Source organism: Pygocentrus nattereri, chromosome 15 (assembly GCF_015220715.1).
Source record: "Pygocentrus nattereri isolate fPygNat1 chromosome 15, fPygNat1.pri, whole genome shotgun sequence".
Classification (NCBI taxonomy): Eukaryota; Metazoa; Chordata; class Actinopteri; order Characiformes; family Serrasalmidae; genus Pygocentrus; species Pygocentrus nattereri.
The window spans coordinates 35,443,659-35,471,580 of record NC_051225.1 but is presented as its reverse complement, the minus strand read 5'-3'; the positions used below and the strand labels follow the sequence as shown (position 1 = coordinate 35,471,580).

Here is a 27,922-nt window from a genome sequence, read left to right as displayed (position 1 = left end):
GTGAAGTTTCCCAAAGTTGGAGGAATTCATCGCCGCGGCGAGCCGAGTGAACTTGAGGCGAAAAGCCACGCCCACCGCCACCGGATTGGCTGGCGAGATTTATGAAAACAGATCTCCGCGACGCTATTGGACGCTCACGCCATCTGGTCTGGAGTGTGGGCTGCAACCGTACACGTGGTTTCCATGCTGTTGGAGGAGGTGAAGGGAATAAAAGCAGAGCAGAGGAGGAGAGGAGCAAACTGAGATAGTGCTGAGGTAGAAGTGCTGCTGTTCAGTGAAATGATGGCTCAAGTTGTAAGAAAAATGTACAAATACCTACGTTTCTGGTCCAAAAACTCGTTCAGAACGTCCAAAATGTCCCAAAGTGTCCACACCCCTTCTAATGAGTTGGATTCCGCTACTTTGAGTTCACACAGCTCGTGTATTCTCCACACAAACGCAGTGAGGAACAGAATAAGATGCTCTGGAGCAGCCACACATGAGCCAGGTCACCGTGCCAAGTGCCAAGCATTGGCTAGAGGGGTATAAAGACCAATATTCATCCATCCTATATATCGAGGTGAGTTGGAGTGATCCAGAACAGATTATCCAACATCTGTACATGACCTCACTAATGCTCAATCAAATCCTCGCAGCAATCTGCCAGTATCTCATGTAAAGCCTTCCCAGAAGAGTAGAGGCTGTAGCTGTAGCAAAGGAGGAACAAACTCCCAATTAATTCCCTTCATTTCAGAAGAAACGCTGGATGTCCGCAAACTTTTGGACATATAGTCTATCACCATAGGACCTGAATTGTGTTCAATTATTTTCTTCTCTTTTTGGGATCCCTTTGGTCTAAAATTAAATGGTAAGGCTCCAAAATGAGAGGTGACCAATCGCAAAGCAGTCTGAACCAAACCAGGGGAATTAATTAAGAAAAAATGATTAAGGGAGTAAATATGAACACAAGAGATAAAAGTAGATATAAGGGGTTAATAATATATAGAGAAATCTTTAATCAGCAAAATTGTCTTGATTTGTTTCAAACAAATTCATCAGGTACATCTTCACAAAATGGTTTTCTGCCCATATCTGGATGGACTACATAAATAAAACAGCTACATCCTAACAGGGTGGCCAAGCAACTGCTTACAGCACTTCCACTGTGAGTAACACAAAATAAACAGATAAATGAATCCAAGACAGCATCAGATGTTGACAGAGTAACATGAACGGACAGCAGTGTCTACTTGTCATAATTCATCTGTCGTGTCATATCAAAGTGTAAACAGACTACAACTTCTGTAAGTGTCAAAATGGAACTAATAAGGCCACAACGCTGCAAAGGCTGACAGCACTGTGGTTTTTTGTGAGGAGTTTGTCCCTCATGGAAACTGAAATTGACAATTACACTAAGCGCACTGTCATTCTATCACATCTGATGACTGTTTTACTGTGGCTTCTGTGTTCTCATTAAATCAATGCTTCTGTTCTAAGAGGATCTTGAGACTACATATTTTGATATTTTCCCTGCTTGGTTGCACCTGATTCAACAAAACCAGCTACTCATCAAACCTTCTATAAGCCCAGCAGTGTGCAGAGAGCAGGGACGGCTGCCCTGAGGACATCACACAAATTGTAGATAACGGACCATATAGATGTCGGACAAACAGCCTGTGTGTTGGACTGTGTGTTGGACTGTGTGTAGACCTTATCATCACTGACTCAGAGGTAAGTGAAAGCCAGCCTTGACCCTGACTCACTGCGCATTTAGCAGAATGGCAAACCATGTCTGAGGTCATTCAGCGATTCTGACCTGCAGGTGAGCATGTTGGTAAGACCAGCTGGGATTTCTATCAGCCAAAGAAGGTCAAAGGTAGGCCAAGTGATTAGGGACAATGAAGCCTCTTTAAGAGGAAAGCCATCAAGTTCTTTGTGCTCTATTAAATGGTTAAGATGTAAACAAAGTCGTTCCCAATGGTTTTGATGTTAAATGTTCCACTCTGACCACAGTGGTGGTGATAGGAACCAGGCGTCCACCTCTAAAAGCTCCCTCACAGAAGGTTTTTACATGAAGTGGTTATCGATGTGCTGCCTGATGCCTGAAATGTTGTTTTACAACAGGTTTTTGGCTAAAACATATTTTGTTCAAATACATTCATGGCGGACGGTCCATGCAGAGAGTTGCAGGGCAAAATAGTCCCAGAATAAACACTTATCATTTTTATACTTACCACTGTTTTATCATCACTAACATTACATATATATACATGTATATATGTGTGTTGTAGATAAGCCTGTTTTGAAGTACTAATGCATAAACCTGAACTTAGTTAACATGTAGATCACAGCCAGACTACATTTGGACTGGTGCAACTGGCCTCTAGCTCCATTCACCACCACTGTGAAGAAATCTGAGTCATGTTTCTCTACAATTCTTCACAAACTACTTAAATTACTAAAATACCTCCTGAATATACAGGGAGGGTATAGTTAGCCAGGTAACTTAAAACCGGTTAACCTAATAGCAAAGTTGAGCCCCTTCAGTGTACTAAATAAATAAATAAATAAAAGGAACCAAAACAAGAGCAGTGCCATAGAACCTCTACTTAGGACACTGCCTAAAGAACCTTTCAGTAGATGGTTCTTTAAAAATGTATTTCCAGAAAATGAGACATAAAGGTTCTATACCAGTTAAAAGGTTTTTTTTTCCTTGAACTGTAAAACCAACCAGGAACCATTTAGGACTTTCCCAGGCTTAAGTTATCCAGCTTTACTTAGAAATCCTGCAGTGCATTACATAACTCTGTAAGATTTGATTGGGAAATGGTGGTGGATCAGTTCAAGTATTGTCCACCTAGGGAAAGGAGCCTTTGCCAGTAGATGAACTCTTTGAGCCCACAGAGGGATTAGTCCTGTTTGAAGCGCTTTGATTTCTCATTTTTTTCATTGGCACAGCTGCCCAGAAGACCTTTAGCCAGCTCCAGGGAACAGCAAAGCAGCTGGCATGACTGAGCTGGCCATTATAAGGGGGCAGCTTGGCAGAACTGGCCAGCCTGAGACTAACTGAGACTGGTGCTGTAGTGATAGTGGGTGCACTGAGGCTAAATCACGCTAAATCAGAGGCCTATCCCTAGAACAAACTCATAGAGGCTCTGTGAAACAAACAACCACATCCTTCACCTTCAATGACTACATCGCCCAGCAGCATCTGAAAACAGACTTGTGCGGACAGGCAGAAAAATAGTTCATTTCTGCTCAAAGGGCCTGCGTACAGCTAACACCAAAGGCTTCGGGTCCGTCATGGACGGACACGCTCCATGAGATGTTAAGAATCAGCCTTGATCTGACATGTCTGGCTTCCGTGCAGAAAAGCTGCCGTGTTTCCTCGTGAGCAGCAGCAGGAGGTTTCGGCCTCCACAGCAGCAGCTTCAGAGTCTCCAACCTGCCGTCTCGTTGTCTGACAAGCACAGTGTGGAAGAAAAGCCACTTCAAGCAAAGCAGGTGCTTTTAAATGGACAGTTCAGCCAAAAATGTACGAATTTTCCCCCTTAACTCCAAAAACAGTCAGCCAAGACATATTTGGTGTCTGAAGTTTGCTGGAGTTACAAGGCTAATGAAGTAATGCAATCACCATTAACATTGCCGAAACTGCATGCCTAGATCATTATGCCTGAAGTATGCTGAAATAATCTCACATAGACCTGCTTGTGGTTTCGGACACTATCATCTATAAAAATGGACAAAAAGTACACTGCAGAGCTAAAACCAGGAGTAGCCTCCATCTGGGTGCCTGAATTGTTTCATTTATGTCCACTTTCATAGACAACAGTATGTTAAAGAACATCAGAAAGCACATTCACAAGTCCTTTTGAGATTATTCAGCATGATCTGAGACAAGTTCATAGTGATTTAGGCCTGCGGTTTGCTAGGCTTCCCTTACGTATTAGCAGCATTAGCCATGTAGCCCCAGTGCCAAACTAAAGAAGCAAACGTCCGACACCAAATATGGTTTAGCTGATTGACCACAGTAGTGGTACATGGGGGAATAGTTCAAAATTGATTCAGCCAAACCATTTGGTCAAGAAAAAAGGCACTATGACAACATGAATCGCAGGATAATGCAGAAGTTTGGTACTCTTTTCATAGCTCCATACTGAAGTCTGAAGTGCTGGAGGTCTAACATGATTTGGTCAGTTTAGAAGATGCAAAGGATGGTGAGACTAGATGACTAAGCTACTGCAGAGTGATGGGACATGACGAATCGTATTTTCAGCCTCCATGCTGGGTAAGCCACACTTAAGCAGCAACCCGGGTGGCATTAAGTACACTCAGAAAAAGGTTTCAAAAATGGCCCAGCATCCCTCATACTTCCGCCTTTCCTTTAGAAAAACCTACACCTGAATGATCACCAAAACAAACGGTTTCTTCCTCTCGGTCACTAAAACACTCAACTCGTAGCTTCACTCCAGGGGCTGCTGCTCACTACTTCGCTCGGTTTGCATTACTGTTATGTTTGCATATATTACGCTACATCACTCTGCTGTATTTGCACAAGACAGTTATAGTTTACAGCCTTTACATTACACTTCATCTCATATTATTACTTATACACAACGTTTCTAAGGTATTCTTATTCTGCACCTTTTGTCTGGCACTTTGTTTACCAAATTAGATTTATTGAGCTATCCTGAATAGAAATATCACTATTGTGTGGCAGTAAATAATCTTAAATCCTGAACTGATACAGAAACAGAAGGATAGCAGTCAGACCTCTCACTGATTCCTTAAGCTGTTATTGTGGTGAGCTGCTCCCCCTAGAGGATGACCGGTGCATTACAAGGTCTCATTATAAAGCACAGCAACTGACGCAATTTTCCTCTTACTTCCAGTGTAAGTGATCAGCCAAGACATGTTTTGTATCTGAACTTCAGGTTTTTTAATTTGGTGCTGGACCTAAGAGGCTAATTAGCTGTGTATGACCACCAATTAGCATGCCTAAACTATTACACACGTGCTCGAAACCATGCCAAGTTGTCAATTAATCAGACATAGACTTGTTTATGTGGTTTGTGACACTATATGAAACCCTGTCGTCAATAAAATTGGACAAAGCAATCATCTTGAAGCCTGAATTCTGTCTCTTGTCTATTTAATTCAGTTTGCACAGTGTTATATCAGACACAACAGATCTGCTGAAGTTTTTAAACACGGTGTCCACTCACTGTCCAGTCTGTTAGACACCCCTACCTCGTCAGTCCACCTTGTCGATGTAAAGTCAGAGATAATAGCTCACCTGCTGCTGCACAGTTTGTGTTTGTCATCCTCTAGTCCTTCATCAGTGGTCACAGGACACTGTTGAATATTCTCAGTCCAGCAGTGACACTGAGGTGTTTAAAAACTCCAGCACCACTGCTGTCTGATCCACTCAGACCAGCACAACGTACACTAACACACCACCACCACATCAGTGTTACTGCAGTGCTGAGAATGACCCACCACCCAAATAGTACCTGCTCTGTTATGGTCAATGGGGGTCCTGGGGGCTAACAAAGTATCAGAGAAACAGATGGACTACAGTCTGTAACTGTAGAGCTACAAAGTGCAGCTATACAGTAAGTGGAGCTGATAAAGTGGACAGTGAGCGTAGAAACAAGGAGGTGGTCATATTGTTATGCCTGATCGGTGCAGTTCTGCTGTAGATCTATTCAGGTCTTATTTTGACCAAGTGACGCTGGACCTACTAACTAAATTATCTTGTCATTCAAACTGCCATCATTTATTCATCCATAAACCGTGTCGAATTGATAAGTAATCTGAAATGGATTTGTCGATATTCTTTCTGACATTGTAGAACATACTGGTATCTATAAATATGGACAGAAGTATGGATAAAAATCAGGCGATGGCTGCTAATGTTGCTGGTTAGCCTTGTAGCTCCAGTGCAAACCTAAAGAAACTTCAAACACCAAAATGTGTTGACTGACTACACTTGGGGTAAAATTATTACAACCCCATTTCCAAAAAGTCGGGATGCTGTGCAAAATGTAAATAAAAACAAAATGCAATGATGTGCAAATCATTTAAACTCTATATTTAATTTAAATTAGTACAAACATATCAAATATTGAAAACGAGAGTGCCAACAACACGTACCCAAAAAGTTGGGATGGGGGCAACAAAAGACTGGTGAAGTTGTGTAATGCTAAAAAAACACCTGAATATTAACTGGCAATAGGTCAGTAACATGACTGGGTATAAAAAAACATCCCAGAGAGGCTGAGTCTTTCAGAAGCAACGATGAGGAGAAATTCACCACTCTGTGAAAGACTGCACGATCAAGAATAACATTTCTCAACATAAAATAGCAAAGAACTTTTGCTTTTCATCATATACAGTACATAACACCATTTAAAGATTCAGAGAATCTGGAGAAATCTCTGTATGCAAGGGACAAGACTGAAATCCAGTAATGGCTGGCCGTGATCTTCAGGCCCTTAGGCAGCATTGCGCTAAAACCAGACACGATTCTGTAGTGGAAATCACTGCATGAGCTCAGAAACACTTCTGAAAACCACTGTCTGTGCAAACACTTAGTCACTGCATCCACCAATGCAAGTTACAACTTTAAAATGCAAAGAAGAAACTAAATATAAACAGGACCCAGAAATGCTGCCACCTTCTCTGGGCCCAAACTCATTTAAAATGGACTGAGACGAAGTGGAAAAGTGTTCTGTGGTCAACATGTGAAATTGTTTTTGGAAATCATAGGCGCTGTGTTCTCTGGGCTAAAGACCACTCAGCTTGTTGTCAGTGCACAGTTCATAAGCCAGTATTCATGATGGTTTAGGGGTGCATTTGTGCACATGGCGTGGGTGACGTGCACATCTGTGAAGGTACTATTAATGCTTAACGATATATACATGTTTTGGCAACATGCTGCCGTCCAGATGACGTCTTTTTCAGGGAAGGCCTTGATTTTTTCAGCAAAACAATGTAAAACCACATTCTGCATGTATTACAACAGCTTTGGTCTAAAGAGTCTGGGTGCTAAACTGACCTGCCTGCAGTCCAGACCTTTCACCACAGAAAAGGCTTTTAAGGCTGAAATGAAAAATACAACAAAGAAGATGAACTCCTGTGTTAAGCGAGAATGGGAAAACATATAACCTGCCTTTCTACCTATTTTAAATATAGGGTTTAAATGATTTACACGTCATTGCATTTTTTTTTTTACATTTTTGGATATGGCTTTGTAGATTTTTTGCTTAACTACTGATTTGACGTATTTGGTCTTATATCAAAACGTTTCTTAAATACATTTAACCATAAAAGACTCCAGGACATTCACAATTTTTATTGGAACAGTGCTTTTTAATTAAAAACGAAATACAATCAAAAACTCATCACCTTCAATGACAAAATCTTTCTTCAGAACACATGTGCAGCCTTGAAAGTAGTAATACGTTTAAAAACACAAAAACAACTAAAAAGTCTATTTCAAGTCTGAAAAGGTTAGACAAAAAGCAAACTCACTCTCTTTTTGTTCTCATTTGTTCCTCGCTCTCCCGCACACTATTTTTCTTCTCAACGTGACATTAAATATGACTCTTCAGACTAAAATACAGAGCTGCAACAGCGAGCAATTCACAATCGTCCACAGATGGGGCCATTATGTACTCCAGATCTCCAGCTTCCTTCTCATGGCATACTGTTCAAACATCTTCATATGGAAGAGAATGAAACAGTCCTTAGAGGTCTACAGCTATTACTGTCATTTGCTATATTGTTTATGTGTATAATTACAGGAACAGATGTGTAATTCATTATATTTGATTTGCTTTCTGCATTGATAGGTTCACGTCTGCACTCCTGATTTCATTGTGTATGTTTTGATGTCAAAAATTGGCAGAAACATGGCAAAGGTTGGTTAATATCTTGCATCTTCTATTATTCTAAATTTCCTACCAGTAAGTGTGACTCCGTGTCGGCTTTTCAAGGGCATTTAACATGTTGTAAAATTGGTATTTCCCAGTTTCTGACACTACTCGAATGATCGGACTGGGTTTGAATGTAAAACAGCCCATGAACACGTTATTCATTTTTCAAGAGATATTTCTGAAAAGATTTAAGATGATCCATCTGCATATCGCTGCTGTTGGAACAAAACCTTGTATCTCCATTTTTGTCGTTTTCAGTTTTTGAAATATTTTGAAAATGCATGTTGCCCTGACAGATGACTCAAAATTCCTTGGAAAGACGCCTGGTTCCTTTGATGTCTCCTACAAAGACCTGAAGCTGAAGTAAAGGTAAACAGAAAATAAATACTGGAAAAATATCTTATATATATGTTTTTGCTCAGTAGTGTAGATCTCCAGTAAAAGGGCTGGTGACCAATGTTCCAAGGGTTAAAGACCTTTTCCTCTGTTACATTGGAGACTCTGTTCTCTTGCCTTAGCTGTGGCAGGTTACAATGCTCATAACTTCAAAAGAAAACAGTAATGGATGCTTTTCCTTTTCCATGTAATGCTTTTCCCAGAACTCTGCTGTTCAATACAAGAGCAGAACCTCACCGTGTTTTTCTATACAGTCATCTGCGAAAAGGAGAAAAACCTATAGTGCTATTTCATCTCTCCTGGGGCCGTAAAGAGCTTCGTCCTGCCAGACTGCACTGATGCGAAACACGCCAGGATGGAAGGAGTCTGAGAAAGACAAAGACAAGGCCTTGATGGATGATGAGGAGCAGCAGAAACAATGAGGAACCCATTAGGCAAGATGGAGAAGAAAAGCAACGTTTCTTTTTCTTTTGGGTTGGGTGTAATCTGTTCTTGCTCAGTTTGTAGGTCACAGAGAGAGCATGGCCAACAAGACAGAGCCAAAGCAAGTCTACACTGGCACTGAGTGAAAGGAAACAAGCGTTTGTTTGTGTTTGTGTTTTGTTTGGTATTGTCAAGTGATACATGTGTTTTCCTAGTGAGGTCTGTGCCACATTCTCGATGCTAAGAAATCAAATACGTGGCCATTTCTGACATTAAAACTGTCCACCATGGGAATCCAAGTCCTTTATCCCTTTTCCAAAACTTCATTAAGCTCCTTCAGTCATCACCATGGAAACGGGGAAGCATCCCATTTTTTAATGATGGTTTGCTACGCCTCTTCGTCCACAGCCGTTGGTCGCTTTCAGGTGTCCATCATGCTCCTCAGACGTGGTGTTCTCTCCTTCATCATCTTCTTCTTCATTGTCACTCCTCTCATCTTTGGTTAGCTGTCCAAGATGATAGAAAGAAAAAAATTATTAACTTAAAAGAGGCTGATAAACTAGTGGTATCAATCACTATTCGTCATCTCATACTATTTAAAAGACTATTGTTTTCCTGTGATCATCAATATGTAATGACCTCTACAACGTCTTCTGGTTTTTGGTGACATCATCATGCACCAGCAGGCGGGGCAGAATGATATTAACCAATAATATCATGGTTCACTTCCACTACCCAGATAAGGAAATTCTCTGAGACCCTCCCTAATAATATTGTGCAATGAATTAGCATTCACACTGACATTCAATGTATGATGTAGTAGATGATCAGGAATGGTAGATTTAAAAAATATAACAATGTTTACATCATATACAGTCAGGTCCAAAAGTCTGAGACTGCCTTTTAAAAAAGCTTTTGTTTAGCACTCTTTTGTATTTTAATGCAATAAAAAATCATTGCAAATAACATGATCAGCAAATCATTAGAGTGGAAAGCAATTTTTGCCATTTTAAAATGAATTCCAGAATTTTTCAGTGACTGGTACACACAACCATGTGGACTCCAGCTGGAATGGACCCCACAGTTTGTTCTAAAGTCTCTCATGAGTAGATCAAACCCATTTGACAAACATCTGAACAAGTGCTTCAGTAGAATAGATGCCATTGTTTTAAAAACCTGACCTTTTTACTCAAAGTCATTGTTTAAATGTAACCAGTGACCTAGAAATAGTCTTGAATATTTCTTCTCCATTTCTGTTATATTGGTTTAATTGTTCAAAATTCTGGAACTTTCTGCTGTTTATTTCCAAGTTTGTTCAATAAAATCCCAAATTTTCAAAGTGCTCTCAGATGTTTGGACCCTACTGAATATCAAATGCTTCAATTGAACAAAAGACAATAAAGAACACATCAGCATTTCAGAACTCCTCTACAATGACACTGCAGACTGATGGCTGTGCGTCCAGCAGAAACAGTGATACACCAAAAAACAAATACAATCCGATGTGATATGAGAACCACTTAACAATCCATCAAGCAGTGAACCTGCACTCCACGGATCAAAACACTCTCGCAAAATTAACTTAACAGGTCTCTTTTATAAACCAGATGCAGAGGAGAACAATCAGTCGTCTTGGCTACACAATTGTGCGTAGTCTGATGTACATTAAATCACAGCTAATTAGCTCGCTGAGTGCAACAGGCTCTTGGTGCGTTTACAAGGTGAGGTAATTTGGCATTCTCTGCCTGGCATTCTCTGCCCACTGTATTTGTCAGGGATCAAGCACTGGGCCAATTCAATCATGCTCATGTTATGACTCAGCCTTTTCAGTGGACTCAGTTGGAAAGAGTTTGTATGGCTTATCTCAGTGGGATTTAGAGGTAGAGGGGGCCAAAAACAATTGGCTGAACTATACCAACATAACATACCACAAACAAAAGGCATTAACTAACCATTCGATGGCTATGCAGACTTTCATTATACAACCCCAATTCCAATGAAGTTGGGACATTGTGCAAAACATAAATAAAAACAGAATACGATGATTTGCAAATCCTTTTCAACCTATATTCAATTGAATACACTACAAAGACAAGATATTTAATGTTCAAACGGACAAACTTTATTCTTTTTTGTAAATATTCACTCATTTTGAATTTGATGCCTGCAACATGTTCCAAAGAAGTTGGGACAGGGGCAACAAAAGACTGGGAAAGTTGAGGAATGCTCAAAAAACACCTGTTTGGAACATTCCACAGGTGAACAGGTTAATTGGAAACAGGTGAGTGTCATGATTGGGTATAAATGGAGCATCCCTGAAAGGCTCAGTCGTACACAAGCAAGGAAGGGGCGAGGTTCACCACAACTGCGTGACCAAAAAGTCCAACAGTTTAAAAACAACTTTTCTCAACATGCAATTGCAAGGAATTTAGGGGTTTCATCATCTACAGTCCATAATATCATCAAAAGATTAAGAGAATCTGGAGAAATCTCTGCAAGTAAGCAGCAAGGCAGAAAACCAACACTAAATGCCTGTGACCTTCGATCCCTCAGGCAGCACTGCATTAAAAACAGACATCATTCTGTAACGGATATTCCCACATGGGCTCAGGAACACTTCAGAAAACCACTGTCAGTGAACACAGTTCGTCGCTCCATCTACAAGTGCAAGTTAAAACTCTGCCATGCAAAGCGAAGCCAGATATCAACACCACCCAGAAACGCCGGCGGCTTCTCTGGGCCCGAGCTCATCTGAGATGGACTGACGCAAAGTGGAAAAGTGTCCTGTGGTCTGACGAGTCCACATTTCAAATTGTTTTGGAAATCATGGACATCGTGTCCTCCGGGACAAAGAGGAAAAGGACTGTCCAGATTGTTATAAGCGCAAAGTTCAAAAGCCAGCATCTCTGATGGTGTGTGGGGGTGTTAGTGCCCATGGCAGGGGTAACTTGCACATCTGTGAAGGCGCCATTAATGCTGAAAGGTACATACAGGTTTTGGAGCAACATCTGCTGCCATCCAAGCAACGTCTTTTTCAGGGCCATCCTGCTTATTTCAGCAAGACGATGCCAAGCCACATTCTGCACGTGTTACAACAGCGTGGCTTCGTAGTAAAAGAGTGCGGGTACTAGACTGGCCTGCCTGCAGTCCAGACCGGTCTCCCATTGAAAATGTGTGGCGCATTATGAAGCACAAAATATGACAACGGAGACCCCGGACTGTTGAGCGACTGAAGTTGTACATCAAGTAAGAATGGGAAAGAATTCCACCTACAAAGCTTCAACAATTAGTGTCCTCAGTTCCCAAACGCTTATTGAGTGTTGTTAAAAGGAAAGGTGATGTAACACAGTGGTAAACACGCCCCTGTCCCAACTTCTTTGGAACGTGTTGCAGGCATCAAATTCAAAGTGAGTGAATATTTGCAAAAAACAATTAAGTTTATCAGTTTGAACATTAAATATCTTTGTCTTTGTAGTGTATTCAATTGAATATAGGTTGAAAAGGATTTGCAAATCATCATATTCTGTTTTTATTTATGCTTTACACAACGTCCCAACTTCATTGGAATTGGGGTTGTACACTATACATTTCATTAAACACTATACAAGAAATTCAGTTCAGTTGGAGTTCAAATACAAGATATAAAATCAAGAACAAGATTAGTCCAAGTACAAATACTATCAAGAACAAGACAAATCCACATACCAATACTGTTTGGACCAAGACAAGTCCGAGTACAAATACTGTTCAAGACAAGTGAGAGTGCAAATACTTTTAAGATGAAGACATGTCACAAACACTAATGAGTCCAAAACAGTAGAAAGTGAATAGAAATTAAGCACCAAGAGGACACTGATATAAGTTTTATTCATTTATATTAATTTTAATATTAATAGTTATTTAAAAAAAAACACTTCTGAAATTTTCTTTTACTGTTACTTTATCAATATTAACTAAGTAATAATTCTTCTTCTATTTTTGCTTAGAAAAGAATAGGAGGAGTGGGTGTTTGTTACATACTGTGATGTTATTTTTTGCCATATGGTTCGTGCTCGTCTTATAGTCAGACAAAAGAGACAAATTAGTCACATATGGATAAGTAATAAGGGTACTGATATCTTTTCAGTGTATTTTCTACAGTGTATTTATCAGAAAGCTAAAGTAAATATCTTTAACCCAACTGGAAGTCCATGCTGCTAGACTCAAGTAAGATGATTCACGTAACAGCTTCACCTTCATGTTATAAGAGACGCTTTACACAGACACTAAAGTAAAATGTCAGGAAGCAGCCTGAAAACTGAAATGCTAATTGATACTAGTCATGAACTAAAAAAACCACCTACATCTGACCTGCACAAATATGCAGTTCCTGTATGTAGTAAAACCAGGAAACAACTTAGTCATGTTTTTACAAGACAATCATGAATAAAGAAGAACTGAGAACTGAGTCTTGCCTGAGAAAACTGAAGATAGGATAATATAGGATAATAAAGAATTACCTAATTTACCACAGATACTGGACATGCAGCCTTACTTCCACCTTTTTATCTTGACATCAAGTTGATTAACCCCTTACATTCCTATTTTTATAGCTTTTTTAAGGCTTACTCTTCAGTAATTCAACTCAATATTGTTAAGTTACAGGAGTGTGGAATGGAGGCCTGGAGCCAGTGAGCCATTAAGTACAAGTTAGCCATTTTCCAGAAGATATTTCTGAAGAGATTAGTAAGATATCCCACTTGATGGGAAAATCAAAACAAAAAGCAAGATTTTCCTAAACTGGAACTAAAATGATTGAAAGCTACAGAGACAATGGGGCTCCTAAACAACCATGCATGACCTGGTAGACACCAAAACTGTCCCCATCAGATAAACAGCACGTAAAGCTTTCGTCTTTGAAAGAGAAAAGAAAATCAAGCTGCTTCAGATCTGAAAACATCCACAGGTGTTTCTGTCCATCCTTCCACTGTGAGAAGACCACTCAGCACTGTGGGTCTGAAAGGATGTGGAGCTGATCAAGAAGAACCTCACTGAGAAAAGGAGACGGACACATCAAAGAAGCTGAACGATGGACTGACCACCCCAGAGCCCAGACGTCAACACCACTGAATGTGTTTGGGTACTTCAGAAAATCATCAACCAACTTCTAAGCCTGAACTTTGGAGGTGTGTCTGCAGATTCTTTGAGAGACTGAAAGTGAGTCTCCTGAAAAGAGTGGAAGCTGGAATAATGGCACGGATATGATACAGTTTTAGTACAGAAGACGGGAATATAATAACTGTATTCCATTCACAGTGTGCATAGTCTTATGCCCCCCCACCGTGAAAAAGAATGAATATTAATATATTTATTGTAATACCTCTATCAAAACATCATCCTGCGTGAACTTTTGTCAATCTGTATGCAAAGTCATTTTCTTCTGTAATGCACAGGGTGTGTTTTCGTGGTGACGAGCTGTTTCTTCATCCCTGTCTCACTAATACAACACCACCACACCGGCCTAACCAGTGCGCACGTGAAGATTGCACAGAGTGGTGGAACCAGTGATGAGGCAAGCTTTGTAGTAGGTGGCTGAAAGAAAACACAGAAGAGGGTGTGGCAGTGATGAGCTTAAAAAAGCGGCAATTGAAGGCGCTCAATATGCCTCTTGACTTTTCCATGTGGGCTCATCACCACTTGTTGGCTTCCTGCCAAGACTGAGCCACACAAGTTCATTTGTGCACACCCAGCTTGTAAAAAAAAAAAAAAAACAACACAGACCAAAAGAACGGGATTAGCTGCACATGAGCCTATAATCATCATACCCAACGTCCAGGGACTGAGGGCAAACACACAGCATTGTCACAGCGTCTACTTTCTTACGATGTTGCTACAACGTTGTCAACAGGTAGTGCTGTTTACGTTGTCTGAGCAAAGTCGTCACAACCTCATTTTAAAGTAACATTGCCGTGCGGAGATCCAGGTTTCTAATAAAGCAATAAGCCACTTGAGGCCATGTGTTGCTGTGATTTTATCAGAGGAATGAGACACACTTTCTTAGACACAAAGCAAAGCAGAGAAGATTCTAGAAACCCTGTAAAGAACAGCAACCAGTGAATAGTAACTGCATAAAATGTAAAGTAACAGGCGGCTTCTTAACCACAGCAAAACCTTTGACTGTGTCGACCTTGTGATATTATGGAATGAGATACCAGAACATCTCATCATGCTAATGAGGAGCATCTACAGTGATCAACAAGTCACAGTCATGAATGTGGACAAAGAGACTTGTTCCATATCAGCAATAGGGGTGGGGGCAAAATCGATTCTTAGATGCATCGTGATGCCGACGTGGATGATTCTGAATCGATTCCGAAATGTCGGAACACAAAAGGCGTAACTTTGCAAAGTGCAGAAGTGCAGCGCCCAGACAATCCATGACTTCAGTTTCACGTGGGCTTTTTAGTGTTTGGCAGTTTCTCGTTGCAGATTTAATGTGTCAGGAAGCCAGCTGAGTGATTATAAATGCAAAAAGTCTATCCAAATATTCCAAGTATTCCAAATTAACAATGTTTGTCTTAAATCTTTCTCTGTGCCTGTTTGTTAGCTACTAGCCAGGGGAACTAGTAATTATAAGCTACATTAATTCCACCCATTCTCCTCCTGGTTGTAGCTGCTGCCAACCAGAGGACCATTGATCAAGATACAATGTCTCGTCTCCAAGATATTATACTGACACAGTGATACCCCCCCTCCCCCACTCTCTACCATGAGGCCAAGAGTTATAAAGTCACTGAATTAAACAGGTAGGATTGCTATAATCTGCTGCGTGGACACCCATTGACACTGGATCTTGTTTCATTGTAACAGCGCATTTTGTCACAGCAGTGTCTCATGTGCTCCAAACAAGAGCAGTAAATGAGAGCCTTCCAGTTCACTTGCCTCATCACTTCCACTTGTATATTATTAATAAAAGATATTGGAAGTAAAATGATTGTAGATCATTACAAATACTTTGCTTTAACAGTTCCAAGTTATTACTATTACTGTCCTGTGTTGTGTGACTGCTACTAGCTGCTAAATTTTCCTTCGGGATCAATAAAGTATCTATCTAGCTATCTAAGTTTTCACACAGTGAGAAAAAATGCATCAAAAATCATTTTATAATGTATTTTTTTCAATCCATTTATGACGAAGAAGACCATGTAGAGCATGTAGGGCAAAACTGTCCCCAAAAAAGCATATTTTTTTCAGATTTTTCATTCGTCATTGCGAACATTACATATATTCATGTAAACTCCATGGTCATGTCATATTGTAAATACAATGACTGCATTTGCACTGTTACCCTGGTCCCTGTCAGTTTCTCCACAATGAACCATTTCACATCACATCTAAATGGCTTTACATTGCAACTGCTGACTCATGCAGAAATTTTGAGTGAAATATTGGTGGAGTTCCCCTTTAATGTCTATGTAAATGACAGCTAGATGGAGGCACAGGGCTTGAAGATGTGCCAAAAGAGCTTCTACCAACACAATAACACTACTACAACTCTCAGGATTATAGAGACATACGTGGAAAGACAGAGCCCAAAATGTGCCCTGAAGCAGCTGCAATTTGTCCATGTTACTGTTACACAAACATCATTTTTGGAGACAAAGGAGAATCTGTGAAAGAATCTCTTCGTCTCAAACCTGTTGACAGCTCTATCATTTCGCTGTGCCTTTTAGCTACAGCCTCAGTCACTCAAACATTCTTTTCAGGTGCACTGCGAGGCCGCATGGCCCGCCAGAACCGCTGAAGTTGACTAGCTCACTAGCTGATGCTTTGAAGGAGAGCTTCATCGTATGCAAGTAGGTGAAATGCCCAAACACTACTTACACTGCCAAAGAGGAACTTCTTCACCATGCGCAGTATCAGGTAGGCCCAGAATATGTGCAGCATCAGGAGAATGATGAGCATGGCATTGAAGAAGTAATAACCGAAGAAGACAGGGTAGTAGTCTGGCGGGTAGACCCACGTGCTGTGGATTATCCTGAAATAAAGATGCCACAGATGACACAGAAGATGACAGTGAACTCAGCAATTTAATATTCCTCCAAAAAGGGATCTAGAGGGGTCTTACCAAAACGGAAAGATAATGAGTCTCGTCACCATGAACACAACGGCAAAGAGGACAAAAATGCTGTTGCAAACTTTTTCCCATTTGGCGTAGTTGAAGATCTTGGCAGACTAGACAGAACAATGAAAGTTCATGATAAAAGAATTCAGCACTTGATCGTAATGACTCATTGTGGTTTTTATAAATGATACCACATTTAGGAAACTCTGGCGAGAAACATCAGTATCAGCTGAAAGTGCTTAGTCAGATTAAGATCAAATCAATTTAATGCAAATTCATAGGAGAGGTATTTTAAATAACCAAAGTACTGATCATAATTGTATTTGTTTTCATATGGAAATTCAACATGGGTCTTTGATTTAGCCTGTTTCTTGAGCAAAATATTTCCCGGTTTATGAAGAAGGGGTGGGCGATACTGCAAGAAAGTGGCATCATGATACTTCAAGGCATTTTCAGGATACTCAATATGTATCACAATATCGAGGTTTGATAAGTTGGAACAGAAACAAATTTAAAAAATACTATTAAAGATAATGACTTTTAGTCACCTTTTCACACACAATGCTGCTCATTTAAACAGGACAATTTATGCCCCTTCTGTAATGCAACATGCAGTCGTTCTGTGGTCTTCATGTATGTACGTATCCATGATATGCTCACAAAAGTTTAGTGATGCAATGTCACATAATTTATCACATCAATGAGTGTGTTTACATGCACTCAAGAATCCAATCATAATCAGATTTCTACAGTCATCTAATTATTTAAATGGTCATGTAAGCAGCATACTCCAAGTGCTCCACGTTTCAAAGAAGTTGGGACAGGGGCGTGTTTACCACTGTGTTACATCATCTTTCCTTTTAACAACACTCAATAAGCGTTTGGTAACTGAGGACACTGATTGTTGAAGCTTTGTAGGTGGAATTCTTTCCCATTCTTGCTTGATGTACAACTTCAGTTGCTCAACAGTCCAGGGTCTCTGTTGGGAGACAGGTCTGGACTGCAGGCAGGCCCGTCTAGTACCCGCATTCTTTTTTAACACGTGCAGAATGTGGCTTGGCATTGTCTTGCTGAAATAAGCAGGACGTCCCTGAAAAAGACGCTGCTTGGATGGCAGCAGATGTTGCTCCAAAACCTGTATGTACCTTTCAGCATTAATGGGGCCTTCACAGATGTGCCAGTTACCCCTGCCATGGGCACTAACACCCGCTCACCATCAGAGATGCTGGCTTTTGAACTTTGCACTGATAACAATCCGGGCAGTGTTTTTCCTCTTTGGCCCGGAGGACATGACGTCCATGATTTCCAAAAACAATTTGAAATGTGGACTCGTCAGACCACAGGACACTTTTCCACTCTGCGTCAGTCCATCTCAGATGAGCTCGGGCCCAGAGAAGCCGGCGGCGTTTCTGGGTGTTGTTGATATCTGGCTTTCGCTTTGCATGGCAGAGTTTTAACTTGCACTTGTAGATGGAGCGACGAACTGTGTTCACTGACAGTGGTTTTCTGAAGTGTTCCTGAGCCCATGTGGGAATATCCGTTACAGAATGATATCGGTTTTTAATGCAGAGCCGCCTGAGGGGTCGAAGGTCACGGGCATTCAATGTTGGTTTTCTGCCTTGCCGCTTACTTGCAGAGATTTCTCCAGATTCTCTGAATCTTTTGATGATATTATGGACTGTAGATGATGAAACCCCTAAATTCCTTGCAGTTGCACGTTGAGAAACGTTGTTCTTAAACTGTTGGACTATTTGCTCACGCAGTTGTTCACAAAGTGGTGAACCTCGCCCCTTCCTTGCTTGTGAAAGACTGAGCCTTTCAGGGATGCTCCCTTTATACCCAATCATGACACTCACCTGTTTCCAATTAACCTGTTCACCTGCGGAATGTTCCCAACAGGTGTTTTCTGAGCATTCCTCAACTTTCCCAGTCTTTTGTTGCCCCTGTCCCAACTTCTTTGTAATGTGTTGCAGGCATCAAATTCAAAATAAGTGAATATTTGCAAAAAACAATAAATTTGATCCATTTGAACATTAAATATCTTGTCTTTGTAGTGTATTCAATTGAATATAGGTTGAAAAGGATTTGCAAATCATCATATTCAGTTTCTATTTATGTTTTACACAACGTCCCAACTTCACTGGAATTGGAGTTGTAGATGATATGTGTTCAGATTTTTAGGTAAAGTGGTACTTTAGAGCATGAAGCATGAAGCATGAAGTTTGATGCTCAACACGTTGATCAGATTACTGACAAAATCTGATTTTCTGCAGTTATTGGATTATTAAGTGCATGTAAACACACTCAATGAAAAAATATTCATATTACCCACCCTTGATATAAAGCATACCTACAACTACAAACCACAAATTTAATTATGAAAGACACAGGCATTTTTATTAATACTGGACTTCAGCTTGAACAAGCAGCTTCATCCATTTATATCTACAATCATAGACGTCACTGGCATTGATTGACATTTTTGCACTGTTCACATTAAGTTAGTAAGGTCACCACCTGTTTAAAGCAACCAATAGCAGTTTACTTAGTTGTACTGTGTAAGGTTTTTAGTGTAAAGTTTTGTGGCAAACTGTTTGTGAGTGTACTGAAGCACAGTATCAGTGAGGGTCAGTGGGCTGAGTGTTTTCTCTCCTTGATAGGTGGAGCTGAAATAATATTATTGGATACTATTTTTCTCATCATCTGATTGATCTGATTGTCATCAAAAGTCAGAAGACATTGCAGAGGCAGCCTTACATTTTGATGGGAGATCAGAAAAGCAAAAATGTAGTTTTAAAAAAAAATATGATATGAGAGACTGAAATGATTTTCTTACCTCTAAAAACACATCAGAGGTATCGTGGACGAGCATGACCAGTGTCCCAACGCGGATGTAGTTTCCACACCAGGAAAAGGCCAGCAGGGTCAGTGTGGCTAAGTGGTGAATGATTTGTTCTTTAAAGTCCTGATAATATGGAAAATATATCTGTTATTTAGGATGCAAGTAAAATATATACATATATATGTGTGTGTGTGTGTGTGTGTGTGTGTGTGTGTGTGTGTATATATATATAAATAATAGTAATACATTTAAGAAACATATAAACTTATGTAATCTAATTATCCAAGATAATTTCTGATAGAATATTCAAAAATGAAAATATTTCATAGTTGCAGCCCTAATTCTGACATATCTATCCTGTTTGACACTGACCTTTCGTTTGACATCGAATGTGATGCTGAAAAGAAGTGACCAGTAGAAGCTCATCTCCAGAATGTAGTACCAGTATTGTGACTCCAGTATGGACTGCCGGGGGAAAAGCAACAATAGCTCTTTCAGTCTGCTAATAGTGGCGTGACTCGCACCATTAAAGCAGATTAGCACTATTGCAGTAATAGAGCCATACGCCATCTGTTAAAGTGAGATATATGGACTATTGTTTGTAATTCACTGTAGTTTTAGTACATCTGGGTTATTAAAAGGCTCTCCGAGGGTGAAAATTACACATAAGCCAGCTGTAGTGGGCCAATGTGGATGACCTCACTGTACAATTGATTAGGACTTGGCATCCAGTGAAGAGGTGAGTGAACTACTCCAGATTCTTTCCCTTATTTAAATTCTAAATATGGTCTGAAACGATGCTTTGTTTGGACCTGAGGAACAGCTTATCAAGTATATTTATGAAGGAGGCCATAAATTTGAGCCTTGCATGAAACCTTCATCAGAAACTTTGATCTTTTATTTTCTTGGACACTGTGCAAGCAGGTTAGAGGTACAGAGTCTTAAATTCAAGAGGATCAGAAAACCCACCTGTTTAGGATAGGTGTTCCATAGTTCTCGTAAATTATAAAACCAGGGTTTCTAAAAAGAGGAAGAAAAAAATCGATCAATCATCAGACAAGATCATCTGCCATGAGCGTTCGGTGTGCAAGGTGCAAGCTGTAGCATACATTCCACTTAAAAATAAAGGTACCAAAAAGAGTTCTATGGAGCGGTGCATAGAAGAACCACTTTTGCTTTGAGCTTCTATTGCACACAGTAGGAGAGCAATGTTTTAAAAATGTTTGATTCACTTATCTTATGTGTGGGCCTGATAACTAAAATCAACAACAAACCTCTCACGGACTTGCATATTTTATGAAAGCAAAAAACTTTTTAAAAAATGCATATGGGTTCCTTTTGGGGTATGTTGCCTTGAGGCAACACAATGAAGAGAAATGATACAGAGTGTTACACAGTGAACAGGATGTTTTATCTAAATATCTAAGTACGGCAGATGCAGAGTTCTCAGACGTCCCTAGCTCCTGGCTAAATCGATTCCACTATCGCACAATGTTGCTTCAAGGCAACAAACATATTTCAGCAATTCCTCATAACAAACATTGTTTATATCATACTGAGTATTAACCAATGTTATGGGGCAGTCGTGGGCTGGAGGTTAGGGAACTGGCCCTGTGACCGGAAGGTTGCCGGGTTCGATCCCCAGTGCTGACAGTCCATGACTGAAGTATCCTTGAACAAGACACCTAACCCCTAATTGCTCCCCGGGCACCGTGGATAGGGCTGCCCACCGCTCTGGGCAAGTCTGCTCACTGCCCCCTGGTGCCCCCTTCACTTCACGGATGGGTTAAATGCGGAGGTGGAATTTCCCCATTTGTGGGATTAAAAAAGTATCAATTGACTTCTCACTATAACAGATCTTGTGATCCTAAGATAACACAAAGTTGTTACCTTGAGATCACAAGGTAATTAACTTTATCTTGGGAACACAAAACCTGTTATTTCAAAAAATCTGAAATCTCTTGACCTCATTCACAGTTTTACCTTTTTCCAAATCATTGCCTTCTCTCACCCTTTCTTTTTTTATATTTAATTTGATAAAGACGTTCTGTTAAACGTGTCATTAGGAGTAATGGGGACCAGTGGGGGCAGCTGTTCATCCTCATTTAACCATTTAGTGACAAATAGTTCAACCAATTTGGGCAGCTATTATCCACAGCAGGCTCTCAGTGGACAGCAAACCTCAGAGTGATACTAGTTAATTATGGCTATTTGTTGGGTCATTTAAACTGAACTGGGAAATCAGTGTGCTTCTCCGAGTGCCTTCAAGCTCAACCACAAAAGATGGAGCAGTTGCCGGTCTCGTTGTCTTTGAGAAAGCTATTGTTAGCCCTAAAAAGTTGTGCTCTGTTACTTTTGCACAGGAGCTATGAGGCTAATGTAAGTGAAGCTGTAAGGGTACCGATGTTCCCAGGGCCCTATGATACGTCAAGGAATATGAAAGGGGTTCTGAGGTCACTGTTGGGGTCCCAGCTAAGCAATTTTTTAAAAATACAAACTCTTATTTCTGTTGTTGTTGTTCTGAGCCATCAGAGTTAACAAGCTAGCACAGTAAAGTAACTCAGCAGACATATTCAGCAGCAGATGGCGTAGGTTAAAGGCCAGTTTGAACATACTGGACGAAACAGATGGTAATATTTCTGGTAATGTTTTGCAATGTTGTTAATGTTGTGCAATTCAAATAAAATCTACTGAAAATGACCAAACAGATTCTCATTCTCGTTCACTGAAATGTACAAACAGAGTTTTAAGGAGACTATTTGGAAGCAGCGTGTCCACAACTTCATTTTAGGGACCTGGGAGCCACAAAGTCTATTTGAGATGACTTAAATCTACACTATGTAGTTTGATCCCTAGTGAAGTCCAAGAGACTCTCGCTGGGTGGGTAGGTGCACCTCCCATTTCTCCCCATCATTCAGTGTGATACTAGTCAGCGAAGGTAGTGTTAGCTAATGTAACAGAACTGGTGGTCAGCGCTTCCCTCCGAGCACCTTCAAATGTCCGATGACGTCATGTTAGAGGCACTTCAAGAGGATGCAGTGGCGCTTTACAGGTCTTAGAGAAAGCTTTCGATCTCCTACTGCTGGCAGCATCGTGTGATTGGATAAGTCTTAAGGATCCCCTAAGGGGATGAATCTCATGATTGAAAGAGTTTGTATGTATTGTATGTATTTGCATGTATTGCCACCATATCTTCATCAGTATAATGTTGAGTTTGAGCTCATTTGAGACCTAAACATTGAGCTAAACCTTCTTCATAAGCCGGTTTGTGTGACATTAATACATAAAGACACATGAAATGGTGTGAAAAACTCTTGACTCGACACTTCTGACATTGAAATTATTATTTCAGGTTTTACAGGTGACTCACAGAAGTCCATGCTCACCATATTTTAGCCTGTTATATTTTCCTCACTCAGTAAATTTAGCACTCATTAAAAAAAAATGGCCTTTTAAACGTTGTCTATTTGGATAATTTTCATAATTGCATATTTCCACAGTGGTCACCTATCCGTGGTCACAATAGCTAGCTTTAGATGCCAAGGCTTGGTGCCCAAAGTCATGAAAACACATCTGTTGCTGTGTTTACAGCCAGGCGTCACTTTTTTCACCAAATAAAATTCAACATTGAAAACAACAATAGGAAAAGCAGAAGTGTGGAAACCTCCTGCTCTTCCAATAGAGAATTCTACTTAAAGGGCATTATTAAGCAAAATGAAACTTTCCACACTTATTTTTTTTGATTGTTGAAGTTTCAAATCATTCTGTTGACTTCCTCATCCATAGTGTCACTATATGGAAATTAAGCAGCAAAAACGGCCTATGCCGAATTATTTTTCTGATGTCACAAAAACCAACACATTTACATACATCCACCTGTTTAGCCTACACCAGATTAGTCAAGTTGATTCGTGCTGAAGTTATAAGGAGTGTTTCAGCCCGGATTGCTTTTTGAATGAGGCAAGCTGAACAGAGATCATTTACATATGTCCATTTTAAAGGTACAGTAACAAAACAGTCTGCTCAAATCAGAGATAAATGGTCACGTAAAAAGGAATTATGGCATAGATTTAACCTCTATCTCCCTAACTCCTCACCATAGCATGCCAGCCTAGATAAAGAGCAAGCCAGTTTAATGTCCCTACTCTCATTAAAAGGTAAAATAAGATATCCACTGACTCTAGTCTTGATAATAGCACAATAGATTTCATCTATTATACTACTATCAAAAGTATCCACCTATTCAGCTCTGCTCTGCTGGACTGCTATAAACAAGAGTCTAATGAGCTTCCCTCTACAAGATCAGTTTTTTGAACAACACAAGCAATATTTGCCAAAAACGAAGAAATACTTACATCATACAGGGCTATAAGGCCACCAATCAACGCTCCGATGTAGAACACAAATCTCCAGCTACAAGAAACAATACAGTGATGTAAGATAATGTTTACGGTTGTGAACAGAGACAATTACAAAATTAGCAACCTTATAACTAGGGCGGGAGTTTTCTGACACAAACATTAGCAGACAATTCACAGCTTTCTTTGTCAAATTACTGTTATAGACCCCAATACTGACTATAAAACAGCAATGTAAAATGCATTGATGCCTAACAATGAATTGATTCAACTGCATCAATTTTGAGACAATATCTAATAAAGTACTGTGCAATAAAATATTCACAATGCATTTGTATGCAAATTGCATGTTTTATAACAACAGACATTTCCTGGGATTCCATAGCAATGCCCTAGCAACAAAACAAGCATCTGGGACATGACAGCATGGCCTAGAAACACCTTAGCAACCACCTGAGACATGGTAGAAACAGCCTAGTTACATCTTTTCAACCACCTGGAATACTCTAGCAACAGCTTAGTAATGCCTTAGCACTATGTGGGATAGCATATCAACAGCTTAGAAATACCTTAGAAACCACCTGGAACTATCTAGGAACTCCTTAGCAACTGTCAGAGTTTCCATAGCAACAGCTTGTGGAATGACATAGCAACACTTTAGCAACCACCTGAGATACCATAGCAACAGCCTAGCAACACCCTAGGCAACCACCTGGGATTTCAGAGCAATTGCCTAGCAAATATAGCAACAGTCTAGTGACACCCTAGCAGCCACGTGGCATTTCAAGATACAGCTTTGTCAAACCAACTTGAAGTTCTCTCACAATCTTCTAAGTTTCATCCTTGTGGTAGATGTGTTATATTACTTTCAAATCAACTCAGATTATTGGACCAGAGTGTTCAATGTAACGTGGGGGAGCAATGATGAGGTGGACGCACACACTGAGAGAAGTGAGATTTATTAAGGGCAAATCCATAATCAGGGTCAAGACAGTCCAGGGTCAACAAGCCAACAGGAAGAGAATGAGGGACAGACATAACGAAAATGAGCACCGGGAAAACACACAATGGAGGCCAGAAGAACAACACTAAACAAAACACCACAGGAGAATACACTACATGAGAATACAAAGACCAGCAACAAACTAGGACAAACACAGGGCTTAAATACAACAGGGATAACAAGGGTTAACCCTAACACAAGCACATGGACAGGACTGGGAGGAGCCAATCGTGACATTCAAACTTCTGTATTTGACTGTGTTGTCCACATTGTTCATATTCCACTGCTGAGTAAGCAGTTCCTCCAGTCACATTTGTGCTTTCATTTAAGTTATAAGTGATAAAGTGATACTTTTTTTAATCCCACAAACGAGGAAATTCCACCTCCACATTTAACCCATCCATGAAGTGAAACCACATACACACTAGTGAATAGACACACACTAGGGGGCAGTGAGCACACTTGCCCAGAGCGGACTGTCAGCACTGGGGGTAGAACCAGTGACCTTCTGGTCACAGGGCCAGTTCCCTAACCTCCAGCCCACGACTGCCCAAATTTAAGAAACAAAAAAAAAACTATTCTGAATCATATTAAATAACTGAATCAAGCTGAATCATCTGGAACTTCATGATGTATTGAATCAAACTGTGAGGTCACAGATTTACAGCCCTACTATACAACAATTGGTAATGGTAATCAGAATGGAAAACAACACCATAACCCTGTTACTGCAATATTACCAAATCTGAAGTTGAGTTTATTAAAATGTTATGAAGACCAATTATTCCACATTATTTCTTACAATAAACTGTTAAATTCAGCCAGGCTCTGGATGGGCAGTGCTGCACTTACCTGGCCTCTCTGAACTTCTTCAGGACCCCTGGGCGCTCCTGGTTCCGCCTCCTCCTGAACCAGCACTCCACCTGCCTGCTTGACCAGCTGCATTTTTTAGACAAGCCCTGAATATCTGCCTGGACAGACACACAGCAGGAAATACAGAGAAGCAAAATAAGACATGAGATGTAAACAAAGTCGTTCATTTGAAATTTGCTGTTCCAGAATAACATAGTTTTAAGAATGTGTAGGTTCACTGGTGATTTTAGATGGTAAGTAAAATGGCTATATTTGTGCTGTGGACACTGTGACCCCTGGTTCCCATCACCACCACTGTGAAGAAATCTGAGTCTGTAAGTTTCTGTATACTGAACCATTTCGCATCAAATCACTCTGATTGACTTTTTATTTATAGTTTACATCTGAATTATACAGAGGTTTTGAAAAAACCTTGAAAAGTCACTGTGTTTGAAAAGAAATGTCTTAAAATGCACACACTGACTTCAAGGACATTAGGGACCTCGACATATATACCTGTATGTAATTCCGTATTCTGAAATATACGGAATTCAGCTGTCAGTGTCAAAGCTACGTGAGCAAAGTTTAAGCTCAGTGGGAAGTTTCGGTGATCTCATTAAAGAAGAAACCAGAAACTACTTGACAGTTTATTAAAAAAAGGAGGCCAAGCACAGAGAAAGAGTCCTCTCACTTGAGCTTCTTACATCAGAAGCAGTAGCATTACAAAGCCATACTCTTCAGCATTAATCAAACCCAGGTGCTAATGAGTGTTTTGTAGTGTCTGGGTTTATCTAATTAAAATGCTAATTTCTGATAATCGGCCATAATTAACCCAGCAGAAGCCACCAAGAATTTGGATATACCACAGTGTCTAAGGTCGAACCTGAGTAACAAGAGTAATTAACCCAGATGCATGTTTGCTAATGCTAACATCAGATGCTACACACCAGAGAAACTTAGCATTCCACAACGTCCCCAGGGCTGTACATTCCCGTCATCGTACTGCAATCATATCTCATCCCTGAACACTTGATTTATTTATTCATTTTTAATTTTATTTTTTTGCTAAGGTTCAGCTATAAAACTAGCTAGTTAGTCTGCAGAACCTAATCTTCTCAGCTACACTGCTGGAGTGCTACCTTGTGCTTCAGCATGCACCCAGCAGCACAACTGTCTGAAACAACTGTCCCTATACTGAGGGTAATCTGAACCTATCAAGCTATGTTCCACAGGAACATAGGACCCTAGAAAAATAGGGCCCTGGTTACATATTGTTCTGGAAAAATAGGACCATGGGAAAATAGGGCCACAGGAACATATAGGAACCTTGGAAAATAGGGCCCTATTGGCATATTGCTCTGGAAAAATGGGACCCTGGGAACACAGGGCTCTGGGACAATATGGAAAGATAGAACCCTGGGAATATAGGACCCTTGGAAATAGGGTTCTAAGAGATACATTGCCCTGGAAAATAGGGCCCCAGGAACACAAGTTCCTTAGAAATTCGAGCCCTGGGGACACATTGTCCTGAGAAAATGGGACCATTGGAAAAAGGACCACAAGAACATATGACCCTTGGAAAATAGGGCCCTGGGGAGATAGGGTCTTGGGAAAATAGGACCCTGCAAACATAGGATCTTGGGAACATAAGACAAAAATAAAAATAAAAATAGGACTGTACTGCTGCAATTTCCCCCTGGGATCAATAAAGGAATCTGAATCTGAATCTGAGTATGGAAAATAAAAAAGTGGAAAAATGGGAAATAGGACTATAGTAAAAACAAAGCTCTGGGAACTCAGAACCCTGGAATCGTAGAATCCCGGGGTCATAAGGCCCTGGGGACATAGGACCCAAGAAATCCCTAGGACATAAGAATGATTCCAAACTTACATCTTCCTCCATGTTAAGTTAAATGTTGAACATTCATATTTTATATGAATGCTAACCTTCACTCATCATGCTTTTGCAAAGAAACACAAACATTTCAGTGGCGATTCACTGTGACGCAGTCTAGAAGGTGAAGT

At 40.3% G+C, this 27,922-nt stretch overlaps 1 protein-coding gene across 2 annotated transcripts in view; it reads right to left on the bottom strand.

The window, feature by feature from the left end:
- Positions 1-7,332: 7,332 nt before the first annotated feature.
- The window catches only part of cers3a (ceramide synthase 3a), a 31,940-nt gene continuing 11,350 nt past the window's right edge, over positions 7,333-27,922 (bottom strand). For both annotated transcript variants that reach the window (XM_017699561.2, XM_017699562.2), the window contains 8 exons: positions 25,898-26,016; positions 24,040-24,097; positions 20,654-20,704; positions 20,057-20,149; positions 19,679-19,807; positions 16,846-16,952; positions 16,602-16,755; positions 7,333-9,244 (listed from right to left, as the gene is read on the bottom strand). In XM_017699561.2, the coding sequence (XP_017555050.1) occupies positions 9,113-9,244; positions 16,602-16,755; positions 16,846-16,952; positions 19,679-19,807; positions 20,057-20,149; positions 20,654-20,704; positions 24,040-24,097; positions 25,898-26,016 (843 nt within the window). In that variant the 3' untranslated portion in view covers positions 7,333-9,112. The remainder of the gene's footprint in view (positions 9,245-16,601; positions 16,756-16,845; positions 16,953-19,678; positions 19,808-20,056; positions 20,150-20,653; positions 20,705-24,039; positions 24,098-25,897; positions 26,017-27,922) is intronic.